General features: G+C 36.7%; 1 protein-coding gene across 1 annotated transcript in view; it reads right to left on the reverse strand.

Annotated features, from left to right (window-relative positions):
* Positions 1-3788: 3788 nt before the first annotated feature.
* The window catches only part of Ednrb (endothelin receptor type B), a 28806-nt gene continuing 5262 nt past the window's right edge, over positions 3789-27332 (reverse strand). The window contains exons 2-7 of the mRNA XM_005007169.4: positions 10925-11037; positions 10590-10794; positions 9184-9333; positions 8676-8809; positions 8054-8162; positions 3789-6302 (exon numbers count right to left, since the gene is read on the reverse strand). Coding sequence (XP_005007226.2) covers positions 6243-6302; positions 8054-8162; positions 8676-8809; positions 9184-9333; positions 10590-10794; positions 10925-11037 — 771 coding nt within the window. The 3' untranslated portion in view covers positions 3789-6242. The remainder of the gene's footprint in view (positions 6303-8053; positions 8163-8675; positions 8810-9183; positions 9334-10589; positions 10795-10924; positions 11038-27332) is intronic.

The following is a 27332-nucleotide window of genomic DNA, read 5'->3' on the forward strand; positions in this document are numbered from 1 at the left end:
CTCCTCAAAACACCACCCTCACTTTGAACACATTTATCCTCTCATGCTTGCGATTTTCTGAAGCAGTTCTAGAAGTCTCTTTTGAGACTATTTTTAGTTGCATTGTCCTGGCTGCCTTATAGTCCTGAATTTATTCAAAATGTTTACCTGCCGAGCTTTTTGACTTTGGGTAAGAGCCAGAAGCTGCATGGTGTCAAATCTGGGTGAGTAGGGTGAACTCACTGAAATGTTCCCATGTGCCTCTTTCTCTGGCTGGCACTCGGCAGCAGCATTCGCTGGATGATTGATCACGCTTTGTAAAGACACTCACAAAAGTGGATTTCCGGCACTGCTTCAGAAAGCAGGAAAAATGATGGGATAAATGTGTTGCCAGCAGAGGTGAGCATTCTGAGATTAATGGCAATGTCTTTCTTTTATTGGATCAAATCTTAAAATTTAAATATTCACTGTATATTTTGATCACACAGCATATGTCTCCTAAGTCAAAACTGTCCTCTACTTCCCAAGAACAGCAACTGCCTTGATTTTCTTCAGTTTTATCAACTACATATGCATCCCTGCCAAATATAGCTTGCTTTGGCCAGATTTTGAACTTTGTATTCATGGAATCATGCTACAGTGTGGTGGTTCTCAATGTGGGTGATTTTCCCCCAGGAGATATTTGAACTGTCTGGAAATATTTTGGTTTTCATAACTTGGCAGCATGCTACTGGTGTCTAGTGGGTAGGATCTAGGAATGCTGGTAAACATCCCACAGTGTACAGGACACTGTAGATGATAAACAATTTTCTAGACCAAAATTTTAATAATGCTGAGGTTGAGTAACCTGCTGTAAAGCATGCTTTTATTATTTGAATTACTGCTATTAAAATTTGTGTCAATTCCATTTTCTTTTCTTTTCTTTTCTTTTTTTTTTTTTTTTTTTTTTTTTTTTGTCTTTTTGAGACAGGGTCTCACTATGCAGTTATGCAGTTCAGGCTGGCCTTGAGCTCACTTTGTAGCCCAGGCTAGTCTCGAACTCACAACTATCCTCCTGCCTCAGCCTCCTGAGTGCTGGGATTACAGGCGTGAGCCACCACACCCGGCTCAATTCCATTTTTTAATTGACATAAAACATGTTTCTGTGACCATCCTGGCATTTATATCCTGGACACATAGCAGTGTCTTTACAAAATGGAAATTTTTGGTCCTAGGATAAACATGTTTTTATCTTTCCTTGATTAATTTCCAAGTGTTTTCTGAAGTGGGTATTAGATTTTATTATAGAAACATAAGAATTAGATTGCTTATCCCATAACAACGAAACACACTTTTCCTTCTAACTTATTTGTATCACAGTTTTGGAAAAAATAATCTTTTGCAGGGCAAATTTGGCTATATCCAAAACATTTATATATATAAATGTTTATGTTCAAGAAATAAATATTTATTTCTATCCAAGAAAGAATTTGGGGAGGATTAGCAGTGATCTATTCATATTTTGTTTGTTTGATGTTCTACATACCTAGTCATTCATTTATACTCAGGTTTCATAAAGATACAAACTCCTATAAATGTATCAAATATACCAGGCAATCTCTAAATTCTAGTTTTTTTGCAGATATCCTTCCTCTGCTGTTTTCCTAATTGGACTGAGGCAGGCTAAAAGAGGTACCCCACCCCCATCCACTTGGGAGTAGCTTTTGACTGTTTCCTGTGTTGGATTCACCTGTTTCCTGTACGCTTTAATTTCCTTCCTTAGTTTGCTGAAGCACACTTTAGTTAAGTAGGTCCACATTCTACTTCTTCTTTATTTTCATCTTTGAAATTTTTACAGTGCTTTATTTCTTGTAGCATATTTTTATTTTCAGAATGCAGAGTTTTGATCCCTGAATGCTTCTTTTGTTCATTAATATCCTGGTTTTGCTTCTTGTTTATTTACTACTCTGGGAAAAGTGATTATAGTTGTCTTTTTTCCTTTTGTTCCATGTACTTTTCCTGTTTTCTCAATTTATGGTTTTTAGTGTTTTCTTTTTTCAGTTTGATTCAGGTTCTATCTTTCCTAAAATGTCTACCGGCGTTTTCCTAGTTGTTCACATTTAAAAATGTGATATTAACAGTCAACCTGGAAATTCTATGTATGTGGCACACCATACATTTTGGTGAGAAACACTGTTTATCTTCACTGTTGATAACTACAGGTTTTTGGTGTATGTATGGGGCGGGAGTTTGCTGTTTTCAGAACAGAATCTTCATTCTCTTGTCTGGACATGTTGGAATGAGGGCTGGAAATCTCACTATGAGACATTGCTCAGTCTGATTCCAGGACAGAACCACATTTTCACCTTGTGTTGCCCTTTTGTAGCCACACTCAGGATCCAGAGATAATCTGGTACAACTTCAGTAAGAGAAAACGAGCCACCTCTCTAGATGACTAGCAGCAATCGCTAGTTACTCAAGGCTGCTCTGGGAGCTAAGCTCTGGTCTGATAGATTTTTAATCAAAAGTTTTGTTTTTGTCCTCACTTCTGTCTCTTGACTTTAAAGATACCAGCTATCTTCAATTCCTGGATATATTCTGAATTGTAACACATTGTGAACCTTAATAGAGAAAGCAGAAATATGAGCAATTATCTCTTATCTGTGTCTTTCTTTATATGCACAATTCTGTTCATATTTCCAGTTGGCCAATAGCTTTCATTTCTGTGCTTGTTTTTATTTCTTTTAATTTTTTTCTGCCCTTTTAGTGGAGTTTTATCAGGAGAATAAAAATGTATTTAATTCACTGTATTTATAGAACGCTATTCTTCTATAATGACAGTGTGACAATAATTTTATAAGATATTTTTATTATTGAGTGAATAGTTGGAAAATATATTTTTTGTCATGCACACACACATATTGCACATACAGACACACAAACTGACATCACTGATGTTTTGTAAGTTGCTGTTCCAAAGTTCACTTTTACATATTCATTGCCCTTTGAACTTGTCCTTTTTCTGCTTACTCCTTCATGTACACTTACCCTTGACTTTCATGGCATTGGTATAGCTTGTTAACTGCAGATTCTTCTGAATTTCTCTTCTCTATTTTTCTTGCATTTGTGATTCCCAATATTTTATTTTTTCTCTTTTTACTATCTATGAGCATTTCTCTTAGATTTTTTAAATTTTGGAATATTTATACATAATGAGATGTTTTTGGGTCCAAGTATAGTAGGAAATTCATTTGTTGCATATATACCATATATAGTTATGTGAAGGCTCATTTCGTACAGTATTTTTAGTGCATTTAAGTTTTGACTGCAGTCTGTCACATGAGGTCAAGGATAGACTTTTCCTCTTGTGGCAATTGTATTGGTGTTCAAGGACTTGTGAATTTTAGAGCATTTCAGATTTTCTGATTAGCAATGCTCAGCCTGTAATAATTTATGCCACTTAGTACATAGTAAATACTAAAAGGCCCACGAACTGAAACGAGAAATTCTCAAAACTCATTTCAAGCTTTCAACTTTGATTGTGGTACAGTAATGATTAAATAGTGAAATGTTCCAAAAGCAGACAACCAGAGAAAGAAAGACTTAGAGGCCATTGGAAGCTACCAAACAAATGATCAGCCTTAGGAGATTGAATGTCTGTATAAAATAACACAGTCCAAAGATCAGAAATGTGCTATTTTAATTTAACAACTTTTATATATCCTGAATCACCGTAAACTTAACATAATGTTCGTTGTATAACATCTGCATCTCTTTTAAATATTTAAGATTTAATGCATTAATGCCTTCATAAAGAAAGATAAGCTGGATTAAAAAGAACAATTTATATATTTATTTTTTGTTTACCTAATAAAGCAACAGCAACTACAGTAGTGCCACTTTAAGTGACCACAGCAAAACAAAATATATAATTATTTTACATGGCTATATTACAACTTTATAAGGTTAGCTACAGCATACCCCACAATTTGTTATAAACTGCATTGGTTTGGCGATATCTAAGCTGTCAAATACAAAAAGGTGTTTGAATCTATTCCCAGTAAGTAGGTGATAACAAAGGAGAAACCAGGTTAACATCACTTATAAATCTTGTGAGCCATAACTTCTATGTTAAAAATTCTACTTTTATTGCTATATTAAAAGTTGTTTATACTAGGAAATATATTTTAAGTTGAATACATTTTTAAAAAATTTGGTTTTACATATGTAAAGAAATCATGGTTGTTCCTCACCACACTTTATCATCATGTTAACATTTTAAATCAAAAAGCTACTGAATACATTTTCATTACAAATAGTGCATGAATACTTTTGTATGCAATTTTAAAATTTGGCAAGAGATTACAGACCATGATTCTGCCAAGGAGAAGGAAAGAGATTAGGATGCAAATAAAGAGGGTATGAGACGTAAAAATGCAGTACATGACAATAAAGTGATCTAAAACTTAAATAGGAACAAAACATACATTCACAGACTGTGAAAACATTAGTGATCCAAAGTTAATTTAAAATCGAAAGTCTGAATGTCTTTTATTATGACAAGCATTTGAAAGAGAGATTGGGAATAAATTAATAAATAAATGTGTGGTGACTTGTAAATAGAGTCCATGTGACATGTGAAATGTGAATTAATTGCTGGCCTTTCTTTCTGGCCACATTGTTGGGTTTTGGTTTACTGTAGCATCACATTAGATTCTGGCAGAAAGTAACATTCCTAGCTTATTTCTAACATGTGGCCTGGTTTACTGAAAGAAAAAAAAGTAAAAGACTGGAAATTCTGTTGTATTTTAAGACAGAGTTAAAGCTCTTGGGTCTAATTTGTCCCTAAAGTCAGTCTGAGAACACTGCGCTGTGTTTTGCTGGAACAGAATCAGGACCTTTTGCGTTGATGTGACGAGACAGCGATGAACTCCAGGCTAAGAATGGGAATCTGTCCCCTTGGGTTTCCTCCCACCCCACCTCATTTCCTCTCCCTTCTGCTTCTCTTGTACATATTTTCACACACATTTTATCCCAAGTTAACCTAAGACACTTTGCTGAGGACATTAAAAAGTGAGGCAAGAATGCACAAACTAAAGGGACTTTCATATCCTAAGAAGCATTTTGGCCTCTAATTGATAGAAAAACACCATGTCCAGACACCCGTCTGTTGGTTATTTACAAAAATATTATAAAAATTAGTAGTAAGCCTTACAGGTGGCTGCTACATTGCCTACTTTGTGCGACTTGAAAGACAGTATCGTAACTATTACATTCTAATGCTGGAGACCAGGGGCGAGAGGCGAGGCTCCTTGCTCTTTGCCATGTGAAGACTGCACCAGGCAATTCACATTTTGTCCTTTGTGTTGTGGAGTCCCTGGCACTTCTTGGTTGCAAAGCTATGAAAACGGGGGCCTGCCCTTTGTTTAATCATCTATGTGTAAGATATGTAGCTATTTACAGGTGACAGAACTAAACAAACAGAGATTAAACTATGAATGGAAGAAGAAAATTTTAACAATCCTCAAAACTGTAGTTAGTGTAGACACTTTCTTTGCAACATATGTGAATGGGATATTTCAGAGAAGTCTTTTGTGATAGCAATTCAAACCTCTGTTTCTTTGATCTTATCTGAATGCAGACTGTAATGATTTTCATAAAGTCTTAATTTCTCTAATATTTTTTCCTGATCATTTCATTATTTCTAACTACTCACAAAACATTGCTTCATGAAGGATTTTTAAAATTTCATATTTCCTTTATACAATTCACTTGATATAAGAATATGGGCTGGGGATTTAGCTCAGCGGCATAAGCGCCTGCCTTGCGAATGCACAGTTGTGAGTTCGATCCCTCGTGTGAAAAAAAAAAGGGAAAAAAGAATAAACCTCTTCCACAGGAATCCCGAGTGAGTTCATTTTCTAATTGTAGGCGGTGAGTGAATAAACTGGAAGCTACTGAGAGCTACATTGAAGTGCTAACTGTAAAACATTAAGTGCTTTCACAATGAGGCTTCCTTAATTCTCACTTCTTCACATGCTAAAAACAGCCCTTAAAAGGTCAGGTGGAATTATGAGTGCTAAAATGATCCCGCTTATATTTTTATGTGGTTTTGTGCAAACATAGTTTTTTGTTTTGGCAAATGTATCACTTTGTTTTAATGACCTCTGTCCGATAGAGAAAATGAGATTAAGTGAATACTCCTTCTTTCAAGAGGAGCTGTATTTATTACTGGAACGGAAGTTGTCATATCCGTGATCATTAGCTTTGAACTTTAAGCATGACTACTTTTCCTCCAAGGACTGTTTTTCTTCAAATGACTGGCACCAGCAGCACAAGCATGACTGTACAAAACAAAGCAACTCGTTACACGTCTGCGTTAGTTACACTGTCACTGCTCTTCCTGCTCTCCAGGGCTCTTTCTTTGCAACACTACGAGTTCTTGGTCCTTTTCTTTAGCACATTCTAATTTTTCCTTAAGATTTAATTATATTAGTAGCCTATGATAATTTGTTCACTAAAAATAAAAAATATAATTAATATTTCTTACTAAGAGAAATATCCTCTTAATTCTTGACATGTACTCTTGATTACCTGATGTGTATTCTTAATAGTTTTAAAAATATGGATTTTTAAAACTTTCTGTCTGGCAAATGGAAATACTGTCACATATATGATTGCATATGTGTATGTATTTATGAATGTGGCTATTTTTTCTTCTATTATTGTGAAAAGAAAGAATAAAAATAACAATACAACAGAGTTTCAAAACTGGTTAGCAGGAGACAGACAATGTTTAATGCTTTGTTTATTGTTGTCCTTGCAGTAATTATTCAGAGGTGGTGAATTTGTTTTAATGAGATTACACACTCATGATGTACACTATATGCATTGTTCCATGTCAGTGAATTCACTGTTGCTTTGCTGTTTTCTTCAGCCACACATTTTTCTCATATGCCTTTTCAATATTGTTACATAATAAAGTTACAAAGTTTGCAAGTGTCCCAGTTGCATTCAGTTGATTTCTATTTCTTGGATTTTTTTAAAAATCCAAAACTGTTCATTTTGTATATTTTCTAAAAAATTATGTGTACCAGAAAATGGGAAGTTCATGATTTTCTGTTCTATAAAATAAGGAAGTCTCTCTTGATAGAATTCTTCTTCCAGCCCTAAAATCTGAGCAATGAATGGCCAATGAATGTTGTAGACTGTCTTAAAGTTTACAAAAAGGCTAAGCTATTTGCTTTCCAATAATGAGATCCAGGAACAGTGGATCCTTTTCCCATCTTGGGATAGTGTATTTTATTTCATGTTGGATTGTTGAAGGAGCTAATGAGTGGATGGATGCACGTTTTGATGCAAGCAGCTAAATTCTCATTTTCCTCATATGTCTGATTAGACATATTCCGCATGGAGCAGCACATTTCTGTTATCTATTGAATATGGAAAAGGTAGGTCTTGATTTAAATTTCATTGCTTGATTTTCTATTTTCATAAGCCATGTGAGAAAGGAACTGACTTATCATAATATCAATTGTGGTCAAAGAGTTCAAAATCTCCCAGAACAGAAAAGTGGTATATTTAATTATATTTAGTTTTTATTTTATTATGTGACACATGTCAGACATCAGTGTATGTAAGTTTTGTTAATTTCCTTAACAATTCCATGAGTATCACTGATTGGCTGAGTCAGCAGGGAATGACTGGCTAAAACATATGGGCAAAATTCAGCTACAATAATATAGAAGCCAATGTCATATTTTAAAAATCAGCCATAACATAAAGCAAGGGAAATCTAAAAAGCAGTTTACTAGATCTCTTCAGGAAGAAATATTAATGGTTTTGAAGAGTTTCATTTGACATCAAATCGCACACACACACACCCACCCCCATACTGGAGATTGAATTCAGAACCTTTTCACTGAGCTACCTACCCAGCCTTGCCTTCCTTTTGTAGTTTGAGACAGGGTCTTTCCACACTGCTGAGTTACCTAGGCTGGGTTCCAACCTGCCTGCCTTAGCTGCTCACAGTGCTGGGATTATCACCACACCCATCTAGCTACAAAGAGCTCTTTATATTGGTATATTCTCTTACCTTAAAGCAGTTTTTGAATCTTTTGCTCACCAAATACAGAGCAATTGGATTAATGCAAGAATTCAAGGAGGCCATGTTGATACTGATGTAGTCCATTACCAGCAAAAAGCTGCAATCAAATTAAAAGCTCAAATCATACTTGTGAAAAATATGCTGCTCTGAACATGTGTTCACTGCAGACTTTTGTGTTTTTGTGAAGAAAACAAAACAAAACAAAGCATGTCCAGTGTTGACGCTATTATCACTAGTTTTCTGGTGGTGAGCTCTGTCTCCCATTTTCTGCCATCTTTCCTGTTTTCCCCTCCTCTGCCCAACTCTTCCTTTTACATTAAATCTCATTGGAATCAGAGTGCTGAGCAATTGCAAGTGCAAAGGAGAATCAGACATGGTAGTTTCCACCTTGCGCTCACTCCTCATTTTGACATCTCTGTCTCTTTGTTCCCAGGGCTCTCACAGCTCTCCCTTATTGCTCTCTCTAAAATGGGAGGGAAGGTAAAATTGAGAGTCTTAGGTGGTCGCTAAGGATTAGAAAAGTGACATTGTCTCTGCCTGTGTAAGGGACCACTGGAAACACTTTGCATGATGTTTACCAAAGCGTTGATTTTTATTCTACTTTTCTTACCTCAAAAGGTCACATCTATTGGGATCATTCTGATCATAAAGAGTGAGCTTCAAAATCCTGCTGAGGTGAAGGGGAAGCCAGCAGAGTGCAAAAACAAGGACCAGGCAAAACACCGTTTTGGCAACTTCTCGCCTCTGAAATAGAAACATAGGCAGGCCCTTGGAAGTAACTCCTTTATAATCATAGTATCTACCTTCCCAAACAGAAAGTTTAATATTATTTACAAAAATCAGTGACATTTGTAAAAACTGAGGTCACAGAGTTTTCAACTAATGTAAATTAGAACTAAAATGACTACAGAGTCATCTTTTATCAGTTACCTTGCTCTCTAGATCCTTTTAGGTGATGTATATTTATAAGTACATAATATGAATGTATTCTTTACAATTCAAAAATATGAGGAGGAAATAGATATTCTGTAATGCATAACTTTAGTTTATTATCAATCATCATAATTTTCATCTTTGGAATTGTAACCATGAGCCATCCATTCTCTGCATCTTCTTACCTGCTTTAAGTGATCATTTAAAGCAATCTGCATGCCGCTCTTCTTTCTCAGCATCTCACAGGTCATCAGGGTATAAAACAAGGCAGTGGTGGCCAATGGCAAGCAGAAATAGAAGCTGAAGAGCCACCAGTCCTTAGCTGTCTTGTAAAACTTTGAAGGAGAAATAATTTTTATGGTTATGTGGCTTTGTAAAAAAAGTCTTCTGTATGAAATGTTCAAATTAAAAAAATATTCACCAAGGAACAGTTATCATCTAAAGGAGATGTTCTTTTACAAATACTGAATAGAATCTTTCAGGTTGCATCTACTAGATGAATAATTAAATATGTATATTAAATAGAACAAATTTTCCTAAAAAGCATTTCAATTCTTTGTATCGGCATAGTATAATTATGCATAAAATTTAAGGAGCTGGGAAAAATTGGGAGTGTTGGTGATACACTGCTTGTCTCCATATAAGCAAATTACACTTAAAAATCTCCTTTCTGTGAAATGTCCTATCTGACTATACAAAGGTATCCTAATGTTTAGGTGAGATTCTCCTTTTTTATTAACTATGTTTAATGGGAAAAACATATATGAAAAAGTTAATATAGGTTAGTAATGTATAAATATAAGCTGTCAATCAAAAAACAAAGGGTTAATTCCTTTTCTCTTATTGTGTTTCCATGCTTTAGCTGCTACTGTATCTATTTGAGATGAATTTATATTGATTATGCTGTATTTCCTGTTTTTAGTTTTTAATTTATTACTGTCTATTATTTTACCTACTGTAATAAACATGGTTCATATAGTTTTATATAGTTTTCTTATACATAAAAGAGAAAATAATTCTTGGTGATAGACCCTGCTGCCTTGCATTAACTTCTCTAGTCTGTTGAAAAGAGCTTTTTACACTTAGGTTCCATCTTGTGCAGACTAATGGCATAGTTCTTTTCCTATTTAAACATTCTTTAATACGTGAGTAAGATGAAAACTTTCTTACAAAGATTGTCTTTCCTTTAGACAGAGAGGGGGCAGGCTTGCCATTTAGAATCCACCCGTATCAGGTGGCATTTATATGAACATTTGCAGAACGTCTATTCATCTGAAGACTGCTGTGGGATCTGATGCCGAGTAAAGGGAGTGGCCAGTCCTTATAGGGCACAGGGTAGAAAAGCCATACATTCACACTGATTCTCATGTGAACTTGGCTTAGTTTGTGTCCTTGAGATCCAAAGAGTTCATGGAGAAGTTATTCTTGGTACTTTGGTCTTTAGTCAAGGTTAATCCTATAGTCTTGGGATCCATACTCTTACTTTATGCCAATGATACAAATCAATAGCTTTTTAAGGATGGGATCAGAGAAAAGTAGCTAAATGTTTTTAAGGTAGGGTAAGAGAGGAGAGAATAAAAGTAAGATTCACCTGCATAAAGGCTGTTTTCTGAATAGGGTGAAGCATGCAGGTTCGTAGTTGACGTCCTTTGTAGTTCACGGTAATCATATCAAAACCTATGACTTCAGGGACAGCTAGAACCACAGAGATCACCCAAATTAAAATAATTTCCACTGCTGTCCACTTTGGAACTCCAATTCCTTTAATGCGACTCCAAGAAGCAACAGCTCGATATCTGAAGATGAGATTGGATTTTCAAGATGCTGGAGCATGGCTTTACTGAATTACATAGTTTATTTACTACAGAACATAGCAAACAATAGTACAGTGCTTAAGATCTCCTTAACTTAAAAACAAATTCTTACCTGTCAATACTCAGAGCACACAGACTTAGCACGGTGATTCCTACAGAGGCCTTCTGTATGAAAGGCACCAGCTTACACATCTCAACTCCAAAGGGCCAGTCTTCGGCCAGCAGCTGCAGGAGGGGACAGAAAGCTTGGTGAGGGAGGCATTCACAGGGGACCTTCTGACATATGCAGTAATGGTAAGTGCTATGGGTAAAAACAAAAGTGTAGTAGTGTAAGGGAGATGGGAAGGCCAGACCGGCTATAGCATTTAATAATGTGATCTAAAAGGTCACATTGAAAAGAGAAGATTTGAGCAGAATCTTTAACAGAAAGAGAAGGGTAACAAATTCTGCTTCTTACTCTTTTCTTCATGGACTTACTACCTTTTTGAAAAGCACTAGTGTTCAGAATATGCAACAGGAGAATGTATGGGGAGTGATAAAAATTGACTGTGCATGTACACTAGCTGAGTCAGAATTTCCTGTGCAGGACTCACTGTGGTCAACTGCTTAAGGTCCCCTCTGAAAACTGATGCATACTGTCATAGACTCTCAAAGCTCAGGTTATGGCTAAATCAAAATACAGCTTACTGTAAACCAGATGATAAATATACTCAGCTGAAAAGACTAGACCTCCCACGCAAAGAAACAGTTCTCTATGAAGTATAGTATATGCATTCATTCCCTTGTCAGCTGTAGGTAATTAACTTAACAGAACATTAATCAGCCAAAATAACCACACTGCTTCTTCAACACATGAGGCATAACCCTACATTAGGAATTTGCTCCAGCTCTTATTCTGGAAGGTTCTTTCACCACAGAGCCACTTGGGTAACTCTCTCACCTTTTTCTGGTCTTCCTCAATCTTCCCTTTCAATGTGACCTATTTGGATCAAGTTCTTAAATACTGTAACTAGTCAGATTTTCCCATTTGTCTTACTCTACTTTCTTTTTAAACACAGCACTTACCAAGTTTTACTGCATATGTTGCAACTTTTTCTTATTTGGTTGCTTTATTTTTACTATTTTGATTCCTGCAGGATAACACAGAATATGATCTCTTCAGTTACCTAGAATAGTGACTGATACCTGAAAGATGCTTGATACATATTTATGCCTCTAAAATATATAGACATGAGCAATACAATGAACAAAAAGACATAGTTCTTGCTGTTATATACAAGTATCACTCTTTATCTGACTTCAGACCCATGCAACTATCCATTATTAAATGTGGTTGTTTTCTTTCTTAGGACCAATGGGTGTGCCCCACACTGGCAAATGAATCACTTTAGGTAAACATCTGGACTAAATGTTTATGAGGTTTTGAAAATAAAGAAAAATATTTCAAATCCATGCTTTTTTAAACAAAATGTATAAAAAGTAACCTTCCAAAAGTGAAAACTATTTTGAAACACAATTGGGTGTTTCTGTTCTTTAGTTATAAAGACTCAGTTTAGTTTGTCAAGCTCGGTTGACTGTTCTATAACTAGAATGGCACCAAAGGCTAAAATGTGTGTCTCATTATGGATATGACTTGAAAACTGAACACAGGGTCAATTTCATTTCTAAATCAGACACGAAAACTTATACAGAAATCTGAGACAGATGTTGCTGACTTATCACATATGTGTCTCATGTAGGCCTTGAAAGCCTGTTGGGCCAGGCACATTAACACAGAGCAGAGAGGCAGGTGTAAGCAAGACATTGGTGTCAGGAAGTCAACAGGAGATGCTGGGGCTGCCAGGAATCAATGTGTGAAAATAATAGGTTCTAATAAACATCATGTGATTTTTGTTAAAGGACCCAAAATATAAAAATACCTCAGTTCTTCAAAAGAATCCAAAGGCTGTAATTTTGATACAAAATCTCACAGGTTTTAAAAACTGCCAGCTAATTAATGCTCTTAAAGAGCATTGTCATATAATATTGTAGTAACAAAATGAACTTTTGGGTTAACCAATTCATAACTCTACTTAACAACTCATTCAACAAATACAGAGTATTTACTACATGCCAAAGACCATTTGGAGTCCAGTGTACATTTTAATGAACAAACACAAACCACCTGTTTTTATGGAACTTATAGTAAAGTCTCTCTGAGAATATTATATTTAAGTAGCAATGAGACTTAAAGAATAAGCCATGCTAGGAGTATAATGGGTAAAGCAAAGAGCAAGCTCAAAGACCCTGAACTTTAAAAAAAAAAAAGACAATAAAACAATTAATCTCGGTAGACTGGAGACATAGATAATCAGAAGGCCATCAAGGCTGGAACAGAGTGACCCAGGCCAAGTGCATAGGAGATGATGCTACACAGAGGAGGAGTTTGAAAGCTTTGGAAGAGACCCATTGCAAGGTTCCTTGTATGGAAATGGAATGATACTATATCCCCTTTTCAAAGATCACTCAGGCTACTCAGTATAGACTACTACCTGTCTGGTCAAGAAAAGAAGATATTGTTGAGAACTACATGATACTCTTGTAGACAAACTCCTGTACTGAAATTAATAAAATGTTTGTCTTAGAAGAGGCTTTTTTATAAACAAACCCCTGTAATGAAATTAATAATATGTTTTGTCTTGTATGAGATAACATCTTGGTCTAACCTCCCTCGCTAATTAATATTAAGAACAAACTATATTCTTTCCTCTGGTCAAGCTAAGCAGACCTTGAATATGTGATCCCTGTTGCTGTTCCTATCAGCATCAATTACCATTGATAACATCAGCATATTCAGTATAGGACAATGAACTAAAGGTGTCACAAGGTAATCTGCTAGATTGATTTACAGAATTACACGTTGTTTGGTGGTCTGCTAACATTAAGAAATCTGAAAACCTTGATTCTATTAAAACTTGTGAAACAATCAGTTTACCACCTGAACTCTCCATCTGCTTCTTTTTCCCTTATACAATTTACAATACGCTTGCTGAGGAAGGGGGCTTTCAAGTCTTGTTCTTTGTTCTTCTTAATTGATACCTTCTTGGTTAAACTTTCTCTACTCCAAGCACTAGTATTTGCTCTGTAATTGTTACACATTGGACATATGATTTTGATGTGGGGGATCTGTACCAAGGTTTGGTAAGCAGAAAAGAGCTTGTGGTAGCACCTTGATAATCAAGTTATGCTGCTAGGGCACTGTTTGTTCTAGGGATGTCCCTAGATTGTCTTCACAGATGGCTTTTGCCATGCACGGTACAAAATAACTTGGAGAAGGGAAACTTTTAAGCTTTGTTTCTTCCTTTCCTCCTTCCTTCCTTCCTTGCTTGCTTTCTTATTTCCTTCCTTTTTTTTTTCTCCCCATTCCTTTTTCCCTCCCTCCCTCCCTTCCATCTCATTTTGTCATGACGGGATTCACCCCGTGTCTTGTGTTTGCTAGGCAAGTGCTCTATTACCGAGTTATACATCTAGCTTTATGTTTTGATGTGAACTAATTAGGTGAATTCTCTTATGAGATTTAATTGCAGAGTTTTCTTTCTTTCTATTTGTGTTCAGTCTCTTGGGTTTCATGTACAGGGACCCTTGGGACAATTTGACAGAATGACTCTTATTCAGGAAGTGTATGCATTTGTTGGACCTTACACTCTTGTTCTTCCTGTGGGATCAGTTGTTTGTTTACTGTGATGTATTTTGTCTTTCTCTATGTCATGGGCAACTTCAGCTTGCTTTCAGATTATAACTCATTATACTGTGTTCTGAAAATTAGGCTGCTTTCAGTTATGAATATATGAGAAGGTAGAAAATGATCTTTTGTAATGTTTGGCCTCAGTATGGGAGAAAAATGGACAAGGAACAGAACCCTAAGTTACCATGTCATTTGGTAATCAGAATTATTCAGTAAGTGAGAAGTCAGATAGGAAGCCTTTATGCTACTTTAACAAAATGAAAATGCTCAACATTATCATGGTTCAGTGGGCAAAATGTCTAAGCCTGTTGTTCCTGACACAGAATGGGAGAAAGATGGAGAAATGACTTTAAATAACCTAAATCCACAAATTGATCTGTCAACACAATCTTCTCAGCCACTCTACTGTCTAATGGGAAGAAGAAAATCATTCAGGAGGAGGATAGACAATCATTCATAAAAGAAGAAATGCCTAGAATAGTCTCCCCTTCTCTACCTATCAAGGTACTGGTTTGGCCAGAGTGCCACTGATGCCTAGGTAGGGCAGCATCTGTTTTGCCATGTTTGCACTGGAAGGCTGAAGGCAAATGACAGCTGGAATAATTTGGGTACTTTTGCATTTCTTTACTTCAGATTAATTTAACTGGAAAAAAGAGTAGTCTTTCATATCAAGGAAATTCCTCCCACATTGAAGATTTATTTGCCTCCATTTTTGCTTCCTGTCAGTCCTTTGGACTCGTATTTGGGCTCCCATGTATACTAATGGCTAGAGAATCTAAACTAGTTCTTGAGAAAGCAAGAGAAGTCTGATGGTTCCACCTACCATATCCAGTGAATCCTGTTGGATCAGAGGTAATCGTAGCAGTGTCCACAACACAACCCATTTTGTATATAAATGATGATGAATTCCCTATATCAAAAATTATAAGAGATGCTTATAGGTAGGGTACCAAAACAGGGACCCTAAATTAAAAAACATTTAAAAAGCACAGGAGGTTAAATGGAAACCTCCAGAGAATGTCTAAAAATCTTTGAAGTGAAGATTTTAGGGCTATTAACCCTATGTTGATATCAACCTAAGGCTCTAAAAAAACCCCAACATATTAATAAATAATGCTTTTTTTATTGGCCAACTATGTTCCTAATATTTAAAAAAGTCTTCAAGATGTGAATAATGCTTTCAGAAGGTCCACTTTACAACTACTAAAATCGGGTTTTGAAGTTTGTAATAACACAGATCCAGTACAGAATTTGAAGGAACAAAAGAAAATGAAGCAATAGGATCCCCTGCTCACAGTAGCTCTCACTCAGAACTCTAAAGGGAAAATCGGAAAAGATTGGGAGAAAATCTTAAAGAAAATAAGCAAAAATAATCTCTTTTCAGAAAAAAAATCAATATAGTTACTGCAAGGAAGATAGATATTGGATTAGGCTGGAAGAGTAGGAAAAATAAAGAATGGTGCCACCCGAATGGTGAAATTAAAAAGATAAATTTCTATAAAGAATGAAGAAGCCCAGATGCTCCATTTGATGTAACATAACCTCCCACTATATTATTACAGGAGCCTCAGTTACAAACCCATGACTTTCTTGGGCATAAGAGGACTGCTTAGTCTTTCATCACCATATACCTAGCGCCTCATTCAAAAACCACATAACAGGGATAAGTGAAGCTCTAGCCTAACCTTTCCTGTAAGCCTTTGGAATCCCACTTGGTGACATGAACTTAAACCATAGCTTCCTGTGTAGGCCTGACTGGCCAGTTCTTCTACTGGCAATGACTTATTTGTAAGCTAATGCTCACATAACTTTTTCACCACACTGGCTAGAAATAGAAGCTTCACCTGAACAGGACTGCACCATTGGATGCTGTTGCTACAGAATAATTCTCAAACTCTTTGGAGGAATCAAAAGGCATCTTGAACTGAAAAAGGTAAGAATGTACCCAAACCACCACGCCTGTCTCCTAAAAGAAACTCATGATATACTATATGTAACCTCAAACAACATCCCCTAAAGAAGGGACAAAAACACGACCACTTAGGATAGTCTTCTAATAATGAAAAGCCATGTTCTTCCATATACTATATGCCCATCTGCTTGATGCAAAGCCTAAATTCCAAAGCATATTAGTTTGTGCCGAATCCCAGGCCTCTCAATCAATCAAATGTGCACTGAGTTTTTCTCAACTATTGTACTCTCCTGACTACCCTATCAGAAAACCTATGTCAGTTCACTAAAGTAAACTGAAAGAATACTTTTCTGTAGCCCACCAGAAAAGTAGGACCCAAAGCCCATGCCAAACAACAGGACCTTGCTTCCATAAGCGTTTAAGAACTTGTCAACAGTCTTTTGATATATATTAGCTAAAGATCTAAGATATCTTCACCTGGGCAAAGGAATCTTCCTACAAAATGGAGATGACATTTTGGTTGCAAGTAAGAACAAAGAAGCTGCAACTAAAAATGCTGTTCAGATTGTAAATTTCTTGGGTGGTGGGGAATATAGAGTCTCTAAGGAAAAGCACGTATCTGTTAAGATTGCTAAATGTTTGGATTTAAATTCTCCAAGTCTTGGAAATTTGTTTCCTGACTGGGGAGAAACTATTTACCATGTGGCCACTCCTAGTAACTGCTGACAGTTGCATGGCTTTGTGGGTATGGTCAGATTTTTCCCTGTCTGAATTCCTAAGTTTGAGTGCTGAATTCCTAAGTGAAAGTGCTAAAGGAAGGAGACTCTCACAGTGGACTAAAGAGAAAAAACGGGCTAAGGGTAAAGGAGACCCTGCTTATCTTTTCAGTTTTATGCCTTTTCAATTTAAGAAAATATTTTTACTTTTTGTATGAAAAGCAGGGACTTAGTCTCGGCATGTACTTAGACTGTTGGTCTTTTTTGTCACCCTGTCACTCACCTTTCAAAGAAAATGAACCACACTACAAAGGGATGGCCTCCTTGCTTCTAGGCAGTGGCAGCAACCTAGGATGTTCTCCAGGAAGCTGAACGTTCACTCTGACGCAAACCCAACCTCTCACTATTGCTTTTCATGATCGAGCAAAGAGTCCATTGGCTGACTTTAACATGATTGGAAAGATGTCAATCCTGTTAGACAACCCTAATGTAAAATTACAGGTAGCTTCCACCCTACCTCCTGTCACTTTGTTGCTGCTTGACTTCAATGAGCTGAATTTAAATGACTGTTTTCAGATAATTAAACAAATGTTTCCAATTGACTGGACCTGATCAACCAACCACTGGGAAAACATGTTTATGGATGGTAGCAGTTTCATAGGTCAAGAACAATTTTAGGTCAGATATATCACTGGCACTTTGCAAGAAAGCTAAGACCTACTCCTTGGTACCTCAGCACAGGATCTTAGACTCATTCTTTCACAAGAGCATTACAATTGTGTAAAATTATAGTGGTCAATATTTACACAGGCTCCAGATATCCATTCTTAGTAGTTTGTGCTTATGGATGGAAAGACTTTTATTAACTTTGGGTGATATCAAATATGCTCCTGAAATTTTGGCTCCATTATAAGCTATCAATAAGCCAAAGAAATTTGGATTGCTTTGCTGCTAGGTCACAAAATGGAAATTTGATATTGGGCGAAGGAAACCAGTTGGCTGATTAGGTTGCCAGAAAGGCCACACGAACCCTGAACTTTGAGGCTCATGAACATACCCCACTAGACTGAAAATAAAACAAGAGTAGAATTTTGAGACTTCTTCCCCACAGCATTCTGTTCGGAAATTCAATGCTAACAGCAGTGAACTAGTGCCAGAATCTAAATTTTCTAAAGAGTCTCCTAAAACAAACCCACCCTGAGTGGCAATTACGGTAGGATACCAGCCTTCAGTGGGTCCAGAGGTATCTGATAGGTTGCAAGCTACATGTAAAGGCCCAACAATGTGTGTTCACTACCAAGAAAATCCCAAAGACTAAACTTTCCAATGGGGGAAGGAGAAATCCATACCAAGCATGAAGTCCTGTGAGAATCGCAAATAGACTTCAGCAAGATGCCAAGAACTCCTGGAAATTTTATATGCCTAGTAGTTTAGATAGATTCCTATATTGCTGAGTTGAAGCCTACCCCTCTACTGTATGAAGGGCTTCTGTAATAAAGCTTTGCTGAAATAGAAATTACTCGATATGAACCACCTGAGTGTTTGCAGATTGATAATGGAATTTTTGTATGTGTGTGGTGCTCAGGGAATTGAACGCTAAGGTGTTCTACTAGGAGAGAGAGAGGAGAGAGACAGAGAGAGAGAGAGAGAGAGAGAGAGTTGCCAAGCTGCCCATGTGACGCTTGGCCTAAGTGCTGGACAGCAAGCATGTTCCAGCACATCCAGCTTGGGAAGAAGTGTACTGTGCCTAAAATAATTAAACAAGTGTTGAGGATCTTACATTACATGCTTCATGAAGACTGCAATCTACAAGAAACAGAGAAGATGATCACAATTTTAATAGAACCATCAAAATATCTACTGTGAGAGCAGCTTGACATGAGATAAGGCATTGGTTTGCTCTTGGTAGGGGTGGCACCTAGGCACAGATGTCAATGGACCCTGTGTGAGTTAATGTATGGCAGTACATTACAGGTACCCCATCAGAGGGAGATCTGACCCTAGGAATGAAAATCACAACCACAGGTCATTGTAAAAGCTTTAAATGAAATCCCAACTCCCATTTGTGAATGTTCTTTCAACAGGATGTTGTTCTTCACAAATGTCTCTTTCTACCATTCCATACCAGGCTGGAAATCAAGTCCATCTTAACACCTAGAAAGAACGAGGGATCTGAGAACCAATTTTCTGTCAGTGAAGTAGATCTTATGATACTCTGCTAACTCCCACCTTGTTGAGTAAGCTTGTAGAATTAAACATGTTACTCAAGTCAAGCTCACTCCATCATAGCCTAACCCAAAGGAATTAAAGAACCTGATCCTGATCTCTAAAACAGACTGCAAATTTCTTTTTCAAAAAGGTAGCTTCTAAATATAAGTGGCTAAGACCATATGTGATTTCACCCACACTGTTACGGACGTAACTGTCCTTAGCAACATTTTTGTCTTTACTTTATTGTTGTCTTAACCCATGTAAGCTTCCTGGGACTACACTGATGGAGTTATCAAGGAAATCACCAACACTTCCCCTTTAGTTTTTAGTTAACTCAGTATTTTGGATACTCAAAGTCCACAAACATCCTCTTTACTGGCCATATGCTTTTATCTTGGCTCTTAACAATTTTGACAAATGAAACACCAACCAAAATTTCAAACTCTACTGGTTTGATCTATCAAGAAGTTTTGCTCTGAGATTTAACATTTAAAAAAATTATTTGAGCTCCTGTGTGCTTGAAAAGACACTTGTTTGTGGTGATGAAACAGAGACCAGTGGGCATAACCATGTCTGAATAGAATTAGGCGAACCTGTCTACTTGGATATCTGCCTATGCCTCTTTCTATCCCATGGACTCAAAAAACTAAGTTCTGGACTAGGTCATAAAACTATTTCAAAGACTAAGAGTGAGATGTATAGCTATTTATTGGATATCAGGAAGATGGGCTTTGGTGCATATTTAATAGAAGCTTCTTGTCCTGGTAAGGATTAGGATTCCATGAACACATGACTAGAAACTTGTTTATTATTCTGGAAACTGCAGCCAATGAAATTGCCTGGGTTATGAGACATCAGCAAAAAGAAATATAGTTCTTGGTTGACGCAGTACTCAATAACCATAGAGTGAGGAAGAGATTGTGCTAATAGGAGAACTTGTTGTGTGTTTGTATTAACGTGACTGCTGAAATTGCAACTTACCATGAGAAGATTTGAAAACGGGCTTCCTGGCTTTTCTAAGTGCCCTCAGAAGCACCAAGAACAAATGACTAGTGCACAAGATTGTTTTTTTGGTCACCCCAGGACATTGCATCTATATTTTCTAGGACATTCAAGCTAGGAATGTCTATTTTACTGATCTTACTTGTAATTTATGTTATAATTAATGTGATTCAAACTATTGCAATAAAACAGTTGATAAAAGACCGGAAGCTATGGTTTTATACAGCTTTGAATTTATCCCTGGAATGCATAAATATTTCACATTTCAGTGAGACAATATCACTCCTTAATCCCCTGCACTCTGGCCCTTCTAAGCAAGAAGTAGCGATTTATTCCTCCTCATTAGATGACTAGAGTATCCATCCCTGCTCACGCCAGTAATGGGTCAACATTTGAATCCAGCTGGTCTGACCTCAGAATCCATGCTTACTTTACAAGCATATAAGGTAGGCCTTATCAAAACAATGCTTAGGATGAAATATTTTAAAACTATACCTATGTGTCAAATAATGGTAAAAGATCTGGACCGTGTAAAACTGTCTTCTGATCTATTAGTGTGATGGTTGACTTTATGTGTTTATTTGACTGGCCTCAGAATGCCCAGATTAAATATTATTTTGGGGGGTTTCTATGAGATTAACATTTGAATTTGTGGATTCAGTAAATTATATTGCTTTTGACAGTGTGAATGGGCATCATCCAACCTACTGATGGCATGAATAGAACAAAAGTAGAGGCAGGAGGAATTCACTCTTTTTGCTTTCTGCCTGACTGCTTGAGCAGACATTTCATCTCGTTTTCTATGGCTCTTGAACTGTGACTTACATGATTGTCTCTGCTGGTTCTCAGGTCTTTGGATTTGAACTGAATTAGATTTCCTGGGTTTCTGGTAGTGAAATTCCTCACCCTCCATAATTTTGTCTGTCTGTCCACTTGCCTGTCTGTCTGTCTGCCTACCTATCATATGTCTGTTTACTCATTCATCTGCTGGTACTGTTTCTTGGAAATCTTCGATTAATATGCTTAGCTATTACTGTCATTTAATGTCCAACAGGTGTGTCTTCTCAAAATTTTTATTCTGTCTCAAAGTCATACAGCTCTCATAAGACTCAATGAGTGTCCTGGTCAGTGAAGGAGAAGCAGGCTGGCCAATGAAAATGGGCTCTGCACTGCATCCAGGGTCTGTTTTGAGGTTGCTATTGTTTTTGGCTCAGCCTTGAAATTGGATTATTGCTCTTCATACCACTGGGAGGCCTGCAGCTGAACCTCTGACCCAGGCTATCACAGAAGACAGGGAAACATAAACTGAAAATTGTAACAATGCGCTTCAAGTTCAACACAGAGATAGTAAGAAATCTATCATACGCAAGAGATTACAAGTTTCTAATGTATAATTTTGAAGGGAAAGTGGTTGCACAAAAAGGGAGCATTGACCTTTATCAGCTTTTCATATTTCATGCTTTCAATTTCAAACTGGATGCTACTGATTCGGAGAGGCCAGAGGAGTACGCACTGTTGCTTCCACTATTTTACAGCGGGAGGAATAACGGTGGTAGGCCTCTATGCATGCTTCCTCTAAAAAGTTCAATCTCTACCTTTTCTGTAGAGACACAGAAAAGCCTGAGTACTCTACAATAGAAACCATGCTTGCTGTTGATGCTATCTCTGTCATCAGAATGATCTCTAGTATGACACTCTTTGGTTAGTGCTTGGAGCTCAGTCAAAATGCAAATGCATCAACTTCCTGTGTAATGCGAATTAAAGTCCTGGGTATGAAAAAGCAGTGAAGTGTCATAAGAAAATCACTTCCAACCAAGATGCCATCTTCAAATTTTGGTGAGAGAACATTCATACAAACTTTTATAATCTTTGGAAGTTCATTCTTTTACCATTCATTAGCAAAAATAACAACATCTATAATTTTAGATCCAATATGATATCTTTGCTCTCTGCAGAGGAAACTGGCTCATTTTATTACAAGAGGAAGCAACTAAAACATTTAATCCAGTAATAACATGTTCTTTACTCCTTATTTTTAGTTTGTATTTGGACTTTACCCCATCAGTTACATAAGTCAAGGTTAAGGTCTAAATACTGAAGAGAAACCAGACATGTAATCAAAAAAGTCATTCTCGGGCTGAAATTGTAGTTCAGTGGTAAAACACATGCTTAGCATGTGTGAGATACTGGGATCAATCCCCACCACCAGGACGGAGAAGTATTCAGTCTCTCTGACCACAAAAAAGATGTTAGTGTTCAATACTGACACTGTGTTCTTTCCACGTGAATTAAACGTCTAAGTTCTGTTCAAAGTTACATTTGAATATTTATTACCTACTATTTACCAAATTTGAGCCAGTCAGCAGAGAGTCCCATAACTAACATTGGTTTTCACATCACGCTGTCTCATCTAACTGAATAGCTTTTGTAAGCACTGGGTCCTAGGGCAATGTGGTCTCCTTTGACAGAGTGATAGCTTCATGTTTGTCTGGGTTTCTTTTTCCCTAAGGCTTACATTGCTTCCTAACACACTTCCTTTGGATGATAAAAGTACTAGCTTGAAAAAAAGATGTGACCATAGTGGTTATAAAGGATCAAAGATGGTCACAATTTCATAACGTTGGGTAAAAGAAGAAAAGGCAAGAGGATCCAAATGCACTTTTTAATGAAGTTGTACAATTATTTTTCTCTTATGTAAGTTTTAAAAAATTCCTAAAATCATTAGTAGCATGAATGGAAAGTAAATATTCTTTCTTTAAGAGTACTGTGTGAATACAAAATCTCACCAACTGAAAGATTTACATTTTTCATTTTTTTTAATTAAAAATCACATTCTTGAGATACTAAAGGAGGGGAGGTTGGTGGAACCTTGGTAAATACCCTGTTAACACCAAAAAGAATCAAGCAGTATAAAGTCTGGAAATGCCAAGATTAACCATCTTGCACTAGTAATGTTTTGCCTCATTAACCATACATACCATTTTCCCCTTATTCCTCAAATTAAGAGTATACAATAAACTTTTAACTATTTATTTGTTTTAGAGTATAGTATTTGGAATGTCTAGAATAGTGTCTGGCACACAGTGGTTACTCATTAAAAGCTTGTTGAATAAACATAATGAATGAATGAATGTATACATTTGGTCATAGGGCAGAAATCTTCTGTGATAAAACTTTTGTCATGAGCTTTTCAGTATTATATTCTAAATACGTTCTTAAGAGAATTGAGGTGATTGTATTTATCTTGATGCTTCCCAATCAGATGACCAGGAGTCTTGTGGACACTTTTAGCCAGTGCCTCAGGGACAGAGGTTTGGGACTCTGGTGTCCTCCTGTTGGACTTCTGTCCTTCCATGGAGGCCAGAAAATGGAAAAGATAAAAATTCATCCCTCACGCTTTTTTCAACTTGTCAAGGGAGTGACTGATGTAAAACACATCCTACTGTTTCTCACTATCTGATGGGATCCTATGGAGAGCTTTTGTTGTTGAAAGAGCTGTACACTTTGTGGAGGTGACGCAGCAAGCACAGGCATCGTGTGAAACATCATTTCAGAGGGTCGTTGAACACAGTACAAAGGACAACCAGTCTGTTCTGCCCCTTGGTGAATTGTGAACATTTGTTTCAAGTGACTGGCGATACACCAATGTTTTTCCAAGCAAAGCTAGAGGGAAATGATGGAGTGCTAGTATTCCATGACTTTCGGAAAGAGTGTTTTTATCTGAGTTTCCTGTAGCAGATAACTTCTTCTGTGTGAACTAGCATTTTAATAAGCTAGGACACCCTCATTCAAAGATTTCCATGTCAGAATTCTCTTTTTCTTAATCATGTATAGGAAAAATTTAAAGTCCTGAGTAAGTGTATAAACTTTTTTAACAAACGTGCTCATACTCTCAGGGACAAATGTAAATTACAAGTTTCACTCTGCATCTATCAAAAATATACTTAATCACTTAAAATATTATGCTATATGGCTTAGAAATATGTGGGTCAAAAATAATGTCATCTTAGCCCCCAGGAGGACCATGTAAATAGATCACAACATGTCTTCCAGAGGGGGGTAACATAGAGGTGAGGCTCTGGAGACCTACGTTACGCACATCCACAGAACAGAGTGTGTTCCATTCCTCCAGAAAATTCCTGTGACTTAATGAAATAGAATAATGGGCTTAGATAATGGATTAAATTTCTCATAACAAAATCTCTAAGAGAAGCAGAAACAGGAAAATAGTTTTTAAAATATTTCTTAGAAGAAATTGAAGTTTACTTCAAATATGTTTTCTTATCATTTTATCACAATAAAATGTATTTCTAAGCCAGTAACTGTATGGATGCTATTGTCCTATTATCTGAACTGAAAAATATATCCACAGAAGATAACTTCTTCTGTGTGAACTAGCATTTTAATAAGCTTGTTCTTGAAAATTTCTTTGACCTGAGCGTGATAACACAGGCTTGTAATCACAGCACTTTTGGAAGGTAGAGCAGGAGAATTACAAGTTTGAGCTCTACTTGGGCAACTTAGCTAGATTCTGTTTCAATACATAAATATTTAAAAGAGGACCAGCAATGTTATCCATCAGTAAAGCCCTGGGTTCAATCCTCTGTACTGCAAAACAAATAAATAACTCTCATTGATACATTATGTATTTGAAAAGCAAGAGAATTTATTCATCAGATTCAGTTATGGGAGCTGGACCCTCTGAGACACCTGATGGAACTGAAGAATGGGAATGTGGACAGTCTGACGGCTCAGAATGAGACTCTTGGAGTTAATTCAGCAAATCTGACTAAGCGCTTATGTGCGTGTTTAAAGCTCATCCATCTGAGGGTGATCTTATGTAATACTCATCAGCTACCATCAGAAGACATCAGGTTTCTATGGAAACCAAAAGTCCTTTAAAATAGTTTGAAGATACCGAGTGAGGGAAAATGATGGTGTACACTATAAACCTCCCCAGGGTAAGTTTCCTCCTTTCTGGAAGCTACAATGAAACTGAAGGAGAGACAAGAAGAGAAGGGACACAGGTCAGGAGCAGGAGCAGGAGCAGGAGCAGGAGCCTAGAGAGGGAAAATTGCTTGAGAAATGCATTAGTCAGCTTAGCTAATATTTTTCTAAAGGCACAATCTTTCCTTCTTCTTTCTCCATCCCCCTTCTACTTCCTTCTGCTACTACATTTTGTACCTTTTCTCCTTCTTACATATTTTTGCCCGAGGATCAAAGACAAAATAACTCTGTAATATAAAAGCACTGAGAATAAAATTAGTCTAAAATTAGACAAGCTGTTGGCCAAAGTACACTCATGCACTACACTGAGCTATCTCCCAAACATAACCAACTTCTTAACTTTGCAAAGTCTTAAAAGAGACTATTTCACATCATAAATTACATCTAATGTAATTTCAATCTCAGACTTTATGCGTCAACACCTTTTAAAGCACTTAATCATTTATTAGCATTTGACATGTTTCTCTAAAAATAATCAGCTATAGCATATTAACCACACACAGATAACCGTATATGGTTTCTTTGTGAAATGAAGAACATAGCTCCCTGGCCTTGAGACAACGGGGTTGTGGCCATGTTATCCTTTTGTGTAACTCTGGAAATAACCTTCAATCTTGAACAGCTCATATTAGGTAAGCAAAGCAAAAAGCTAAAGCCTTTGATAGATTAAACCCTTACAACACTGAAAGGAACATTACCTTGACATTTTTAGAGGTTTGGATTTATGGAGCAACCAAGTGTCAGATCAAAGGCAAACACAAGTACCACAAAGTCAACCTGGGGAACCTTTCACTGCCCAGGGCCCCATGTTTGCTAAGCATTTTGTCACAGGAATCTGTGGTAACAGGTGAAACAGTACACAGGGAACATGAAGTCTTGAGTTGCTGTGTTATTTGAATTCTGTTACTGATCTGCTACTAGATTTAGACCAATATCCAGGAGCACAAGAATTCAAGCATGCCCTCTTTCACTTGGTGATTTGTAAAAATACAAGTAGAAAGAGCTCACTAACCTTCTGTCTTTTGCGTAGTATCATTTATCTGGAAGCATCAAACTGCCATTGACTGTTGTAAGCACTCTATCCAGTGGGTTGGGGATATCTGTTTGACTTGTTAGTCACAACTAATGGTTTCATCCTTTATTTAACACTTTTTAAAATATAACATTTAAATGTTCTCAATGGTGCTTCTTAATTTGAGTTTGCTTTAAATATATCCTGAAGGTATGTAAGTTCCATTATTTCTTTACAATTTTTTGTCCTGTTAAGACAGGGTCTCACTATGCAGTTCAGGTTTGCCTTAAGCTCACTTTGTAGCCCAGGCTGGTCTCAAACTTGGGACAGTCCTCCTGTCTCAGTTTCCCAAGTTCCAGCATTCACCACTATACCTGGCTATAAGTTCCATTTTTGAAATGAAATGCTTCTGTCATTAAGTATCTTTATCTGCCACTAAAATATCTCACTATAATATCTAAGTTATTTGACCAATAAGGAGAAAAGTGTGGTGATGAGAACAGTAGTACTAAAATGGGAGAAATAAGATTCCCCTCCTTATGACACATTTGTATGCACATTACGCACATACTTCTATTTGCTGATTTGGAAATTATAACTTTAAAAGTTAAATTTGATACTGTGACATCAACTCTTAATTTTAACAATGAAAATAGTGAATTGTACACAAATCTATTAAGTACCAGAAATCATATAAAGAAAGACAGCGAGAAAGGTAAATTTGTTTAGAAAGAAAAGTATGATTGTGTCCCAAGAGCAAAATATCTGATTACCTATCAAGATCACCTCACTCAAAACTCATTTGTGGGTATAATTCTGTGACTTCACATTTTAACATCACAGGCACCCCCATCTTCATTAGTTAAATGTTAAAGATCAGCTGTTTCACCTTTTTTCTTTTAGCTGTAAAAGCAATTTCCTTGCCTCTTTATGGAA

Source organism: Cavia porcellus, unplaced genomic scaffold (assembly GCF_034190915.1).
Source record: "Cavia porcellus strain 051 isolate PalLab524CR breed Dunkin Hartley unplaced genomic scaffold, mCavPor4.1 scaffold_4, whole genome shotgun sequence".
Classification (NCBI taxonomy): domain Eukaryota; kingdom Metazoa; phylum Chordata; class Mammalia; order Rodentia; family Caviidae; genus Cavia; species Cavia porcellus.